At 38.4% G+C, this 14,913-nt stretch overlaps 1 protein-coding gene across 8 annotated transcripts in view; it reads right to left on the bottom strand.

Annotated features, from left to right (window-relative positions):
• Positions 1-7,261: 7,261 nt before the first annotated feature.
• Positions 7,262-14,913, bottom strand: part of GARIN2 (golgi associated RAB2 interactor family member 2) — a 34,401-nt gene continuing 26,749 nt past the window's right edge. For 4 of the 8 annotated variants that reach the window (XM_049612628.1, XM_049612631.1, XM_049612629.1 and 1 more), the window contains 3 exons: positions 12,781-12,809; positions 11,122-11,220; positions 7,262-7,380 (listed from right to left, as the gene is read on the bottom strand). In XM_049612628.1, the coding sequence (XP_049468585.1) occupies positions 7,358-7,380; positions 11,122-11,220; positions 12,781-12,809 (151 nt within the window). In that variant the 3' untranslated portion in view covers positions 7,262-7,357. Of the gene's footprint in view, positions 7,381-9,132; positions 10,301-11,121; positions 11,221-11,252; positions 11,541-12,780; positions 12,810-14,913 lie in introns of those variants that run through there. The other 4 variants (XR_007453688.1, XR_007453687.1, XM_049612632.1 and 1 more) reach the window with 4 other exon arrangements.

The raw sequence follows: 14,913 nt of genomic DNA on the forward strand, positions 1-14,913 counted from the left end.
GGAGGCTGGCGCGGTTCACCCAATCCCGCGCCGGCGTGGAGGGAGGGCCCACTCGTTGGTCCGCCCCGCAGCCCCGAGCCGCGGGTCGCGCGCACTCGCGCGCCTCTAAGTGAGACGCGAGCTGCTTTTTGCTCGTCCGCGGGAGGCGACCGCTTTGAGGTTGAGCCGCCCGGCCGGGCCGTGTGGGGACGTGAGATTTCCCTGAGACTTAGTCCGACGCGGGCTGTAGTCGGGAGAGCCCTTGACCTTAGTCTCCCTGACTGCCCGTCAGTCAGCTCCTGAAGAAGATCTGACTCCCGTTGAGGCAACTCCAGTGTTCTGTGAGGCACGTCACACAATCTAACATTTGTTTAAAGAACCATGACATACTTAAACACCTGGATATGTGTAGCGTCCCACAGAATTCTCTGTTACGGCAGAAAACTCCAAAAAGCTAGCAGCTAGGACCGAGTTCTGAAAAACGGAAAGGAAGAAGGGCCACAGCTGTTTCACAAAACTCGAGTGAATGCACTTAGTTACCTGGGCCACCCCGTATGCAGTGCAAGGAAATCCACAAAAAGTCTCCAGGACTCCTACATCCAAAAAGGAAATAAAAAAAGGCGTGTATGTGACCTATTTTCTCTTAAATGCGTAAAGTAAATAATAATTCAAGAAGCTTCCTCTAAGCTCCTCGATGAGTTCTTCTTCCTCTGGCACAGGGTTTCCCATTCTTAGCGCTACTGAATTTGGACCAGCTAATTTGTCATGGGGGCTGTTCGGTGCATTGTAGGATGTTTAGCAGCATCCCTGGTCTCTCCCTATTGGGTGCCAGTAGTACCACTACCCCCATTGGTGACCAGCAAAATGTCTCTAGACGTTGCCAAAGGTCCCCTGGTGGCAAAATCACCTGCAGTTAAGAACCACTGATCTACCTGTTCAGAGAAATGGCCCCTCAGGAAGATAGTCACTCTTTACCCATATCTTCCAATTGCCTGGCCCCAAGCAGGTTTACAAAACACCACCGCCCAAATGAACCCTCCAGCTACCTAGCCTTGCTTCACCAGCCGCTTGGACTCCTCTGTCACAGGACCCCACCCTAATAGAATGGCGATCACTATCTGTGTGAGAGAGCAGCTACTGATCTCAAAATATGGGGAAATACCTTTCTAAAGTGCTTTCCAAATATGATTTTTGCTTCCTAAAGGATTTTCGTTTTAAAAGAGGGTGGACCCAATGGCAGATAAAAAAAAAAATGTATTCTCTGCTAAATATTACATTCCCAGAATCCCCAAACCATTCAAATTACTATCCTTGTGTGAAGAAGAAGAAGAAGAAGAAGAAGAAGAAGAAGAAGAAGAAAAGAAGAAGAAGAAGAAGAAAAGGTATAGAAAGTGGAGGTAAGGTGATTCTATTTGAGTTGTAGTTTTGATGATAACTAGTTCTGTGATTTGATGATAACTACTTCTGGGATACATGACAAGATTCCTGGGCCTAAATTTTCTCATCTGTAATATGTTTCTTGTTTCCGGGTTTTGTTTGTTTGGTTTTAGATTTAAAATTCTGGTAGCCTCTGTATATGGAATGTAACATGGGTGGCTTAGGGGGTTAGAAAATATAGTATTCATCCTTAAAAAAGAATGAAATGGGTAATCTGTGGTTTAAAACCTCAAAAGAGTCATTCATTCTTGTCATAGGGAAGTTCACCCACCGAATCACTCTGGCAAATTTGTAACTAAGTATTTTGGGTGAAGTAGTAAAAGGCAAACTGTAAAGTCAAGTGTACAGTGGAAAGTAACGGCAGCAAATACCCTTCTGCCTTCCTTATTTTGGCATCTGCCAACAGCCTCTATTATATGTTTATATAATATAATGTTATACTATTTTATTTCATTAAAGTCTTGAGGAAATATGTTAATATTTCATTTCAGACATTTGCAACAGATCTAAAATCTCAGTTTTCAAGATTCTACCATTCACCATTATATGGGAAATCCTTAACTAAAGGTTATAATCAATATCCCTCTGGTTTTCTTACCTCTAGGCACTAGTTAAAGCTGTTTCCATAACTGAGTTAGCAGCCTAATCTCTATAATTGTATGAACCAGAGATCAGAAATATGTAAACTAAAAGAATACTCATTGATTCATGTATGTTATGAAATAAGCAATTAGTAGGTGAGTTCATTATTAACTACATATATTTAAAAAGTATAAAATAGCCAAAAAAAGCAAACCAACAGGGGTGCCTGGGTGGCTCAGTTGGTTAAGCATCTAACTTCAGCTCAGGTCATGATCTCATGGTCTGTGGATTGGAGCCCCACGTCAGGTTCTGTGCTGACAGCTTGGAGCCTGGAGCCTGCTTTGGATTCTGTATCTCCCTCTCTCTCTCTGCCCCTCCCTGCCACCCCGTGAATTTGCGTGCACACTCTCTCTGTTCTCTCTCAAAAATAAATATTTAAAAAGTTAAAGAAAGCAAACCAACAAGCCCTGAAGTTTTTGAATTTCCTTGTGTTTAGTTATTATTTTGATGTGTTTCTTCACCTTTCATCTAGCTAAAAAAATTATGTCTCTAAGCTAAAAGCATTATGCAGTTGTTGCCATGCGGAATGAGAGGTCCCACTGTCTAAGGTTAGCGGCAGTATTATTTAGTACAGGTCAGTATCATTCAACTCAAATAGCTTTACTATTCACACATTAATTCAAAAAATATATGCTGATACTTGCTGTACTGTAAGGAATTAAAATGTGACAGTTCTCATCCGGGAGGAATTAACAGGCAGCTTGGGAGAGGGACAAGACAATCCCATATAGATAAAATACATTAGGAAAGTATGGTAAATGAAAATAAAGTGTTCTGTGGACTCAAAGGTAAAGTCTTATACTGTGTAATGATGGGTGACAAAGAAAGGAATAGAGAATAAACTATTATGAAAATACCTTCAATAATAGAAAAACCAAGGTCTTGTACATGACTTTAAAAAGATGAGTAAAAAACGTTTATCAATTTAAATAGGTGAAGTATGCAAAGAAAAGTATGGGCTTATTATGGGAACAACAAGTATCAACCATAACATCAGGGTAAGATATTCAGTATTTAGGATGTGAGTCATTTATCACACTTTCATTTGTACCTTACTTGGATGGTTCTGTGCCAGGCTGGGGATGAGTAGACACATAAAACATGGTCCTGGAAAAATTTTATTTTGAAGAGAGGAGGTAGACAAATTCGGAGCTTTGAAAAAATTTATTTTAATTTATTTATTTTGAGAGAGAGAGAGGGATAGAGAAATCCCAAACAGGCTCTGCACCGTCAGCACAGAGCCCCATATGAGGCTCAAACCCACGAACCATGAGATCTTGACCTGAGCGGAAATCAAGAATGAGACACTTAACCGACTGAGCCAACCCCTTGGAAATTTTTTAAATGAAGGAAAGATCAAGACTTAATGCCAAGAGAAAGGAAATCAAGTTTGTTCTCCTTGAAAATAGCTATAAAAATTTCCCATATCTTTTCCTCACTAAGCTCCCAATCAAATCTCTATTTTGTCTGTACAACAAATCTTCGCTGCTGCTTTAATTCATATCTATATGTGAATATCTATGACTGGGAATGGGATGTTATCTGTGCTGAACTCCAGAGTTGAACTTAAATGCCTCTTTTATCCTCTCTTGGACTGACTCTGAGCTTTAACTCCACCACTGCTTCAAAATAACCTTTGTCAAAGTCATTAATTAGAGCCACTTTGTTAAATGCAAAGGTTAATGTTTGGTTCTCATCTTCTTTGACTTGCCAGCAGCATTGGATGCCACTGAGCATTTTCTCCATTTTATCCTCTGGGCTCTTGAAAAGAGCTTCTCTTCCTACCCACTGGAACCTCCTCCTCATCTCCTTTGCTGGTTCTTTATCTCCCTGAATGCTTAAAATTGGAGTGTCCCAAGATTCTAACATTCAGTGTTTACTTCCTCTCTGCCTGGCTTTCAATCCCAGCTCTACCACTTGCTGACCGTTTGATCAAAAGAAAATAATTTCTCCGAGATTCAGTTTCCTCATTTATAAATTAAGGATCATGAAAGTAGCTACCTACTACAGTGGTTGTAAAGACTGAATATATATGTAAAGTGCTTATAACAGTGTTCTACACTGAATGCATTAATCATTTGTCCTTTTTCTTATCATATTCTTCATCGTTCACTCCCTACATGATTTCATCTGATATCATGGCTTTAAATTCCATCTATACACTGTCAATTTTTTTTTAAGTTTATTTATGTTGAGAGAGAAAGAGAGGGAGGGGTGGAGAGAGAGATGGAGAGAGAGAGAGAGAGAGAGAGAGAGAGAGAGAGAGAGAGAATCCCAAGCAGGCTCCACGGTGCCTGATGCAGGGCTCAAACTCAGAAACTTTGAGATCATGACCTGAGCCAAAGTCAGACACTTAATGACTGGGCCACCCAGGTGACCCTACACTGTCAATTTTAAATTGATCTCTAGTCTGAACTTCTGCTGCAAACTCCAGAATCATGTATTCAACTGTTGGCTCAACATTGCCGTTAGAATTTCTAATAAGCATTACAAATTTAACATGTCAGAACTTTTTTAGGAATAACTTCTGTCTAAAGATGATTGTTTTTGTTCCTAAGTGGTCCTCTGTGTGGTGTAGAAGGGAGAGAGTATGGCAAATGCAAAAAGAAAAAGGAAAAGAAAACTATTTGCTCTTTACCACCTCCTCCTATGCTTCATGGTTGATTTTAACTACTATAATAATCCCTCATTTATTTATTTATTTTTTAAACGTTTATTTTTGAGACAGAGAAAGACAGAGCATGAACAGGGGAGGGGCAGAGAGAGAGGGAGACACAGAATCTGAAACAGGCTCCAGGCTCTGAGCTGTCAGCACAGAGCCCGACGTGGGACTCGAACTCACGGACTGTGAGATCATGACCTGAGCCGAAGTCGGATGCTTAACCGACCGAGCCACCCAGGCGCCCCAATAATCCCTCATTTAATTAATACAGCTGAGAATTAGAAGGCAGAAAGCTCCTTCAAAAGTCAAAATTAGTTGCACTTCACTTTTATTCCTGAACTGACAGAAGTCTCTGACAAGCTTAGATATCTTTTTTCTAACATCTAAGTGATTATAAGGTCTTATTATATGTGTGATTCTTTAATGGATGTGTCAGTTCAAAGCAAACATACCCCTGCCATGAGACAGGGTCAAGGAAGTCAGTCGGAGGAACAGTTTCTGATGGAAATTACAGATCAGATAAAGGAGGTAATTCTAACGAGGAATTTGCAAAAACTCAGTGGAAACAGATATCTGGGATTTACAAACTTTTTCCCTCATCAAAAAATCCAAATCTTTAGAAGGTAAAATCCATTCAGTGGTTGTAAGGGGTGAGAGTAGGCTGGGGTGGGAGTTGGGGGGGGGCGTGGTTAATTGCAAATGGTACAAGGAAAGTGGTTCATTTAAATGAAAACATTTAGGGGCACCTGGGTGACTCAGTTGATTGAGCATCTGACTCTTGATTTCGGCTCAGGTCATGAACTCATAGAAAGAGACAGAGACGCAGAATCTGAAGCAGGATCCAGGCTCTGAGCTGTCAACACAGAGCTTTACACGGGGCTCCAACCCACAAGCAGTCAGATCATGACGTGAGCCGAAGTCAGATGCTCAACTGACTGAGCCACCCAGGCACCCCTTCTATTTCATTCTTGATTGTGGAAATGGGAAAGAAATGCCTTTTACCTATGGAGCAAAGATAAGAGGAGGAGTAATTCCCTGGGATTGTGGGCCGAGGGGAATGGAAAGAGGATTTTCCTGTCCAATAGAAATGTAATGTTAGCACATATGTAATTTTGTGAGATATTATTTAGTAGCTAATGAAGAAAGTAAAAGGAAACATGAAATTAATTTATAAGTTTTAACCTGATATATCCAAAATACTGTAGTTTAAACACATAATGAATATAATTATTGAGATATTTTCTTATTTTTTTTGTACTAAGTCTTCAAAATCTGATGTATATCATATACTGAAAATATATCTCAATTCAGGTGCTAAATTTTCAACAGTTAAAGTGAAAAAATGTAGCCGTACCAAAACAATAAATTTATGTTTAATGAAAAAATATACTATGCTGCTTCAGCTTTTAAATTTAAATTTAATTACAATTAAAAGAAATTTAAAATTAAGTTTCTCAGTTGCACTAGCCACATTTCAAGTGCTCAGTGGCCACATAGACCCAGTTGCTACCATACTGGACCATATAGTTCTAGAGATTTGTCTGTGGGACAAGAAGGAGAAAATGGAGGTGAGACATATTCCTTGTTGCGACTCAGGACACAGTAGAAATACCAGTACAATTTGTGTGAAATTTGAGAGAGAGAGAGAAAGAGAGAGAGAGATCTTCTATGTATGTATCTTTTTTCCCTAGCTACATGATTTTGAACAAGTAACTTGGGTAAGCCCCACTTTCACCACCTATCTGTAAAAGAGAAAAGTAATAATACCCCTTTAGATTGTGAAGATTGAGAAGGCATGCAAAGCACATTGTAGAATGACTGGCAGCTTTTTGAAAAGGAGTAAGTGGTGGCTTTTAAAAATCCAAACTATTCTTTGGATAGGGACTGTATGTAATTCTTTTTCTATATTTAAAAGCATAGGAGTTTTAGGGGTGCCTGGATGACTCAGCTGGTTAAGCGTCCAGCTCTTGATTTCAGCTCAGGTCATGATCTCATGGTTCATGCGACTGAGCCCCACATTGGGCCCTGTGCTGATAGCATGGAGCCTGCTTGGGATTCTTTTGCCCTCTCCTGTGCCCCTCCCCTGTTGTGTATTTGTGCGTGTGCACTCTCTCTCTCTCTCTCTCTCTCTCTCTCTCAAAATAAATAAACTTTTTTCTTTTTTTTAAGTATAGGAGTTTTAAAAAACCTGTTTGGAAGTGGCATTCATTGATTCAGCAAATACTGTCTCTCAGGTCATGTGCTCAACACTTAGAACACAAAGACTTAAAGACCATGGTCCCCCTTCAAGGACCTCATAGTGCTTAATGTTAGAAACAACACAGAGTTGGGCTAATGTCCAAGTGAGAAAAGTAAAACCAAAGAGAATAACAAATTTAACCAATAACTCCAAAGCAAAGAAGCCCTATAGATAAAAATTGAGTTTATAATTTGAAAATCTTAATAGTTCTGTATGTTTCTCTACTTTCCTTTAAAACTGATATCCCCTATTATAATAATCAAGATGTAAGAAATTAGATTGGCATGGATTTAAATACTTAATGATTGATTAGTAGTAGCCTTTATTTCTGCCACATGGAAGACACTGCCTTGTTTTTCTCTTCTGTTGGTTATTATTTCTTGAGTTGTTCTTATTTTTTAGTTTAGTAGTTTGTATTTATCTGCCAAAAAGATGGAAAAGTCAGTTCAATTCAAAGGTCTAAAACACAAAATATTTTTAAAGTTATTACTGTTAAGTGTAAAACATTAAAAAATTAAATATAAGTAAAATAAGTGATTGAAATAAGAAAAATTGCATTTTTAATATAGCTTCTCTTCTTAATCTAACAGTAAAGATCCTTTGGACAGATAAGATCTCATTTTTTAAATCTAGAGGTTGACGTGATGTTAAAGGAACCTCTTATAATTTCTTAAATTTTTTGTTTTTAAAAGTTGTTTCTACTCATATAAGAATCTAATAAATCAAGATGCCAAGATTAAGATTATGGGCTTTAGTCTTTAAAATTTATAGATGTGTCATTGAATTATTTGCAAGTCCTTGATCTGTCCTAGTCTGAGTCCTAAAATAAGTCATATATATATATATATATTTACATACACATAATATATGCTCACTATAAATAAGGGGCCAAGTAACTTTCATACTTTCTCAGTTGTGATAATATGAAGTCTTGATTAGTACCCAAAATTTTTCACCATTAAAAAAAAACATCTGGGGCACCTGGGTGGATCAGTCGGTTAAGCGTCTGACTTCAGCTCAAGTCATGATCTCATAGCTCATGAGTTTGAGCCCCATGTGGACTCTGTGCTGACAGCTCAGAGCCTGGAGCCTGCTTCGGATTCTGTGTCTCCTTCTCTTTCTGCCCCTCCCTGCTCATGCTTTGTCTCTCTCCCTCTCTCTCTCTCTCTCTCAAAAAAAAAAAAAAAAAAATTAAAAAAAAATTTTTTAATCATCTACTTTTTCTTATATATCAGCAGTTCACAGTTTAAATATCTGGGAGCCACTTTTTAAATTTTGGAAGCCAAGATTTAAATATGGTATGTATATTACTATTTTTGCCCTTCTTTGCATTTGCAGATCTCTCTTCATAAGACCCTGGGGTTTGAAATTTCATCATTATAGAAAATATCAGTCAAAAGATGGGATCATTGTAAAATATGGAGTTATCTTTAAATGAATTTCTCTTTCTAAATGCTGTAATATATTGAGAAATGACAGGGGTTGGGACCCTCCCTAGGTACCAACACACATCACCCTGAGTGCCTCCTTTACTGTCCACCACCACCATAGAACAATATTAAGAGCACACTTATGGGAGGAAAGAAATGATGAAAGAACAGGCCTAGACGAAGGAGTGTGCAGAGAGGCCAGGGGGTATTGTGCATGGGCTTTTATCTTTTGGCTACACTGTTTTCCTCTGGTGCATTATGTCTGGCCCATGGTGTGCATCTGGGTGAGTTCCTATTAATAAGTGCCCAGATGCTAAGCTGACTGTGGTGGCAGAGTGACACAGAAGTGTGGAAAGAAAGGTGGGCACCTCAATTCCAACATCAGAGCCCAGATGAGATATGGCCATGTGGTTCCTGCCAAGGTTGGAAAAGAGTTTGAGGAGGGAACAAAGAGAAAGAATAGGGATGAGAATGATGGAATCACTTGTAAAAGCAGCAGCAAGTAATATTCTTCTAGTGCCTCACCTGAAGCTCCCCTAATCCCTATGCGACATTACATTTTGACACTTGAAGGATTCTAGAGCAGAAACTACAATGAACCCTCAACATTCCATTCCACCTCTATTGTTACTACAATAGAAGCAAGATTCAATGTCAAAAGATTCAATTTATTGACAACTTTTTGTGAAAGTGTCATGTCTGTCCTTTATCATCTATAGCAACTTATAATTGTAAAAAATTACCTTTAGGTTGTCTTACATGTTTTTTTTTCCATTGGCCTTTTCTTTTTCTGTTTTACTTTCCTTTCCTCACATCCATTCCCCTGAGAAAGGGGGAGACAGATGAGGCACAAGTTTGAGGGAAGTAAAAGATTTGACATGAGAGGAGGGAGCCAGAGGGTGAAAAGAAAAATAGTGAGGAAAGTGAAATAGAGATCATTAGAGAGGGGAAGTGAAGAAGAAAGAAAAAAAGCCAAAAGCAAGAGAGAAAAGCACAGGAGAGAGAACTCAATTTGGTCTTAAATTTAAAAATGTCTTTATTTTTCCCAATGGAGCCCATTGTTAAATTTCACAGTTTCCTTGTTAGGGTCCTCCCATCCTTTCTCTTTTTTAGACTGGGTTTCATAAACAGAATGAACATGGCTGCTTAAGATTGCAAGGAATTTGATTTGCAATAGTTAAGAGGAAAGTGGAAAAGAAAGATGGATATAAATGGGGAGGAAATTCCCGGTGTTTGGTAGCAGTTTTCCCTTCTCTATTTCTTGGATGTCTATCCTTTGTCTGATTGCTTTCCATCTTGGGAAAATACTATAGGATCAAAGGTAAGCCTAAGTTTGGGCTCACCGTAAAGAGATCAACAGAGCTAAAGTGAGTAAAACCTAGATAGGTAAGAAATTAAAAGTCAAGAAAAGGGACAGATGGACCCAGATCCTGAGAGACAGTGTTAGCCTAGGTTCTTTCCTGCAGCCTTTTCATGAAAACAGTACATTCAGAGTCCACTTTACCCAAAGCCTTACTCAGAAAGGAGTAAAAGTGTCCTTTTGTCAAACTGCTGAGTGGTTTGAGACATGAATAAGAGACCATGGTCCTCAGGTAGCATTGCCTGGAGTTGGGTGAATGTGAATCTGACCAGGTTAATAGGACCAGGGTTTTGTTTTATTGCAGTGGGGAGCAGTTACTATTCTGGCTACTGCCTAGAATAGAAATCAGATTCACAGACTCATTTTTAGTCTACATTTAGTCTAAATTCAATGGAACAAGGGATTAAGATTCTACTAATCCTTGCTCTTCTTGGGGTAAAAAGTGTTAAGTGTGAGTAAGGGTATGAAAGGGGAAAAAGAAGTGATTTAGAGGACTGTAAAAAGGGGGAAAGAAATGCTAAGCAGAGGGAAAATCAAAATACTATGCAAGCCTAAGTAAGGAAAAATGGGAAGACAGGAGAGAAAAGTGGAAAGAATAAGAAAGTACATGAAAAAAAAACAGGAAAAATAATTAATACTTTGTGAAAACTGCAAGCCAAATTTGTATATTGTACCATCCTCATGATTTAACAAGCTGAGTGTGACAAACGTCACTGCATGTTTGCTCTACCTTTGCTTAGCTCCTGATTCTCAGAGCCCCATTTTAAGCTGCCTGCTAAATTTACAAAGATGGGCCACCAAGACCATAAACATGTCAGCTTATAAAGTCATAACAGCTGAAAGGGTCTTGGGACAGCTAACCATGCCCTCTTCAATTCCTCACCCATATGCACACATATTTGGCAGCTGAAGAAGCCTGAGGTCCAGAGACATTAAATGACACATCCGTGGAACAGAGGAAGTGCAGTTAGAACTCAAACCTAGGGCTTTTGATTCCAGGTGCAGTATTTAATAGCTGGTTTCTTCATCATTGCCTTCCAGATTTCCTGTAATTCATTTTCCCAGCTTGTTTCATGGACTCATTACCTCCTAGTTAAGTTGCCTCTCAAACTCTGTCATCCTCAGTTGTTGTTTTTTTTTGTTTTTGTTTTTTTCTCTTGTCCCCACAAGTAGTCAACCCAATAAATCTTGTTAACTGCATATTCACATCCTTCCCCCCCCCCCCCCAGGTTCAAGACTGACACATTTCACCCTGGACCATTATAATGATTTCCTACCTGTAGCCTGCTGCAGCTCTCTTAGAGATTGCAGTCAGAGTAATCGTTCTAAAACATAACACTCGTTTCGTTATTTGTCTTTCAGTGGCTCTTACCTGCCAAAAGGAGGTCTGTACTATCGAGACTCCTTAGATGACCCAAGACTTCCATAATCTGGATCCTGCTATGCTTTCCAGCTGCATCTCTCACTATTCCTAAATTGAATATGCCCAACACTTATTCTTCAATTTTGCTCTTACTGTATCCTGTACCCAGGATATTCTTATTTCCCTTTTCCTAACTCAAAGACTGCTTCCTTCATAGACTCTTTCATGATTTTCTCTCTTGAGCTAAAATTATATTCTCCATTTTTCTCTGAAAGCACCTATAACATTTTACTTTATGTTACTTGGGCTCATCTCTTGAGGCCAGGTGATGTCCTATTATGTATTTTTAATCTCTCTCAGAGTCTGCCACGGTGCCTCATATATAATAGATAAGGATCAAATGCTTCTTCAGTTCAACAAAACTAAGCCTGTGCCAGAAGACAGGTGAAAGAATCAGTCACATATGGAATGAAAATAAATGTATCAATATCCTACATTAATTATAAATTCCCAATGCATAAATAACTAGTGCTTCAGAATGTATGTTGTATGTGATTGTACTAATTATGTGCTAATCATATGCTAACATACTAATTATCAGTAATAAGGCTGCTGCAAGATTTATCCTTGCTTTTAGAAAGTAAGACAAAAATATCTGGCTATTGGACATCTCTAGAATTTCTATAAATTTACTGTGATTTCGTTTTGAAATACAACTTAAGGAAAAATTGGTAGGTGAAAATTCTATATATTGCAAAGGAGATTTTGCATTTTTCTTATAAACTACAATGGCATTTCCCTACAATGTTCCCAGGTTCAATACTGTAGATTGGAACTTCACATCTCAGTGAAGTTCATCTGGTACTTTTGGACACCAAAGCTCAGTGGTAAGGTCTACAGACAAAAATCCCATTTATATAAACACTATCCTCTAGTTGTTTGCTCTTCTTTGTAGGACTCTTGCAAATATGACTGAGAATGCCTTCACGGATTCTTGGATTTTAAAGCAGAAGTATTTTTTTTTCTCTCCATGATGTTCTTTTATGTGCATGACTGGAGCTGAGGCCTATCCACCCCTCAACTTAAACAGTAACTTAGAAGTAGGTCAGCAGCAAGCAAGGGGACAGATCTCCACTGGTGCCATATGACAACCCCCATGTTAAAAACTTGTTGCTAAGAAGTTAAACGATCCTCAGACACGAGAGTATGTAAAGAAACAACTGCTGAATAAAACATTAAATAGTATCACCCGACAGCAAAGCGGAGCCCCAGATACAAGTAAGGACTATACAATTGTAGATTTACCAAGAAATTTAGTGGTAGACCACTTTCCTTCCAAACCAGCAAGGATACAAGACCCTATTGTTTGGGTTCTGCCTGCTGAGCAGGCCTGGGAGTGGTTCATGCTCAGTGAGCTGGATTCAGGGAACTGGGAAACTGACTCTACCAGCACAGAAAAAGTGCAGTGATGCCTACCACTTGCAAGATAGCATGAGGACAGGCTTTGAAGAATAGTTCCTGCATGGTGGGACTCTCAGAATGGAGCAAAGGGGACACATCAAAACATCTAGCTGGATTCCTTTGCTCATAACTACTTTCTTCCAGGACCCAAGGTTGACTACTGGATACCAGAGATCACAAAGAAATGTAGTGGAATTTGTTCCATACCTGAAGTGCCTGAATCAGTTCTCATGCTCCTGCAAAAATAAACAGCACATTTCAAAATTTTGCCAGTGTAACCACAAATATTTAGAAAAGAATTACTAAGTAGGAGGTAACTGGCCTTTCCTAAATGCTTTGTAGGTGGTAATGAAACATGTGTAGCAAGCTAGGGTATTACATTATTAACACATATTAGAGTAAAATTACCTAAAATTCTGTCAACATGCAAGCTATCCAACCTGTAAAAGCCATAAAAGTGAATAGTATATAATGACACATAATCTATTTTTATTTTCTCTATCACCTGTCACTCGGTGAGGCTGTGGGCATCCCTATCCTGCTGCCTCTCCAGCGTTGGAAAACTCATTTGGGGCTGAGGCAGAGAGAAGCTAATCGCTGCTGCTCAGGGGCTTCCATAGAGTCTATTGTGTTGGGAATATAGGCCCTCATAGAGACATGGGAGAAATTCTGGAATAGATGGATGCCTGGGGTTAGAAGGTGCCCACCTCTTCTGGCTTCATCACAATCTCTATGGCCCTGATGGAGGTGACAGCGCTTGGGAATCTTGCAGGCAAATGACATGCTCAAGTATTTGCCTAAGTTAGTACTTGGTTAGTTTACTTAGCTTACTGGATAAAATAGAAAACTATCTGTCAGGTGTTCAGACCATTTCACTTTCGGAAATGCCTTTGGATAACTAAGCTTTTGGATGTCTGTGGACAAAGAAGCTTTCTGCATTCCTGATTTTTAAAATTAATAACAATAATTAAAATACTTGTTTTCCTAACCTCATTAGCATGCTAAAACAAATTTTCACCAAATCTTTGTTTCTTGGCTACATTTTCAATAAATATTTTGGAAGCATGGCTGTTTGAGTAAAAAAAAAAAAAAGCATTTGGGAAGAATAATTACCCTCAGATAATAGCTTCCCAGATAAATGTATAAAGACATAATTATGATCCATTTTAAGAGGTCTGGCAAATACATCCAGTTGGAGGTCTACAATGGATCTTTCTGAAATAAAGGTAAATTAGTCATTTTCTAAGGCATTTGCAAATAAATTCTCTTGTAGCCTTCACCAAATAGGTCGGTGATTTAAATAAAGGTTGAGCTTAATGATAAAAGTTTTTGAGACTGAGAAATATTAAGTAAATGTACTTTAAAAAATCGGTGCAAAATTAAAATGAAGCCTGATATTATCCTCTTTAAAACAAAGGAAAGAGTCACAGTAGCAATATTGTCAAGGTATAAGAAGGAATAGAAATAGAAATGCTCTATAAAGTAAATCCTAAGGTAATGTTATAGAAGTCTCCATAGTCTTTCATTCATCCAGATCGAAACTGCTCAGTTTACATTTTAAAACTAATACATCTGAGGGCAAAATATTCAACAAGCTCATTGTTTAATTTTTTTTTCATTTTCCCAAAGTACGCAGTTATAAAAATGTCACTGAAATCCATGGTCTTGGAGATGAAAACTAGATAGAACTTACTTATCACTTTCAGTGTCTTGACTTAATTTTACAAATGTTCCAGGAATAAACTGAATTCTATTCTGTTCTAGGATATTACACCTTTCATTCATAATGAACATTCTCAAATTAGGCTCTGGCTAGTAATTATGTTCCAGATGCAAATAGGCAATAAAAAAAGAACTCATACTTGATTAAATTGGGGTTAAGAGGATTACTTGGAACCCACATTTGTTTTTTGCTTTGTTTTTCTTTCTTTGTCCCCAGTACAGTCAGCAGAGAGAGGAAGCTGAGAGACTGAAAGGCAGAACCTTGAAGAAATTGGGATTTGTTAACCTTCACGATCCTTTTTATCTGTTAAATTCTATGATTTTTGCCATTTATATAGGGATTCATTTTCTCATTGTTTCTAATAGTGATCATAATAGTTAAACAAATCTTTGCACCTACAGAACATTTTACATCCTAAAAATTTAAGTTATCCTTATACTTTTTAATATTTTAGTTTTATTTATTTATTTTTTAGTTTTTTTATGTTTTGAGAGAAAGAGGGAGAGAGTAGAGGAGGGGCAGAAAGAGAGAGATGGGGAGAGAGAGAGAGAGAGACGGGGAGAGAGAGGGAGAGAGGGAGAGAGAGAGAGAGAGAGAGAGAGAGAGAGAGAGAGAGA

Source organism: Panthera uncia, assembly GCF_023721935.1.
Source record: "Panthera uncia isolate 11264 chromosome B3 unlocalized genomic scaffold, Puncia_PCG_1.0 HiC_scaffold_1, whole genome shotgun sequence".
NCBI classification, from domain to species: Eukaryota; Metazoa; Chordata; class Mammalia; order Carnivora; family Felidae; genus Panthera; species Panthera uncia.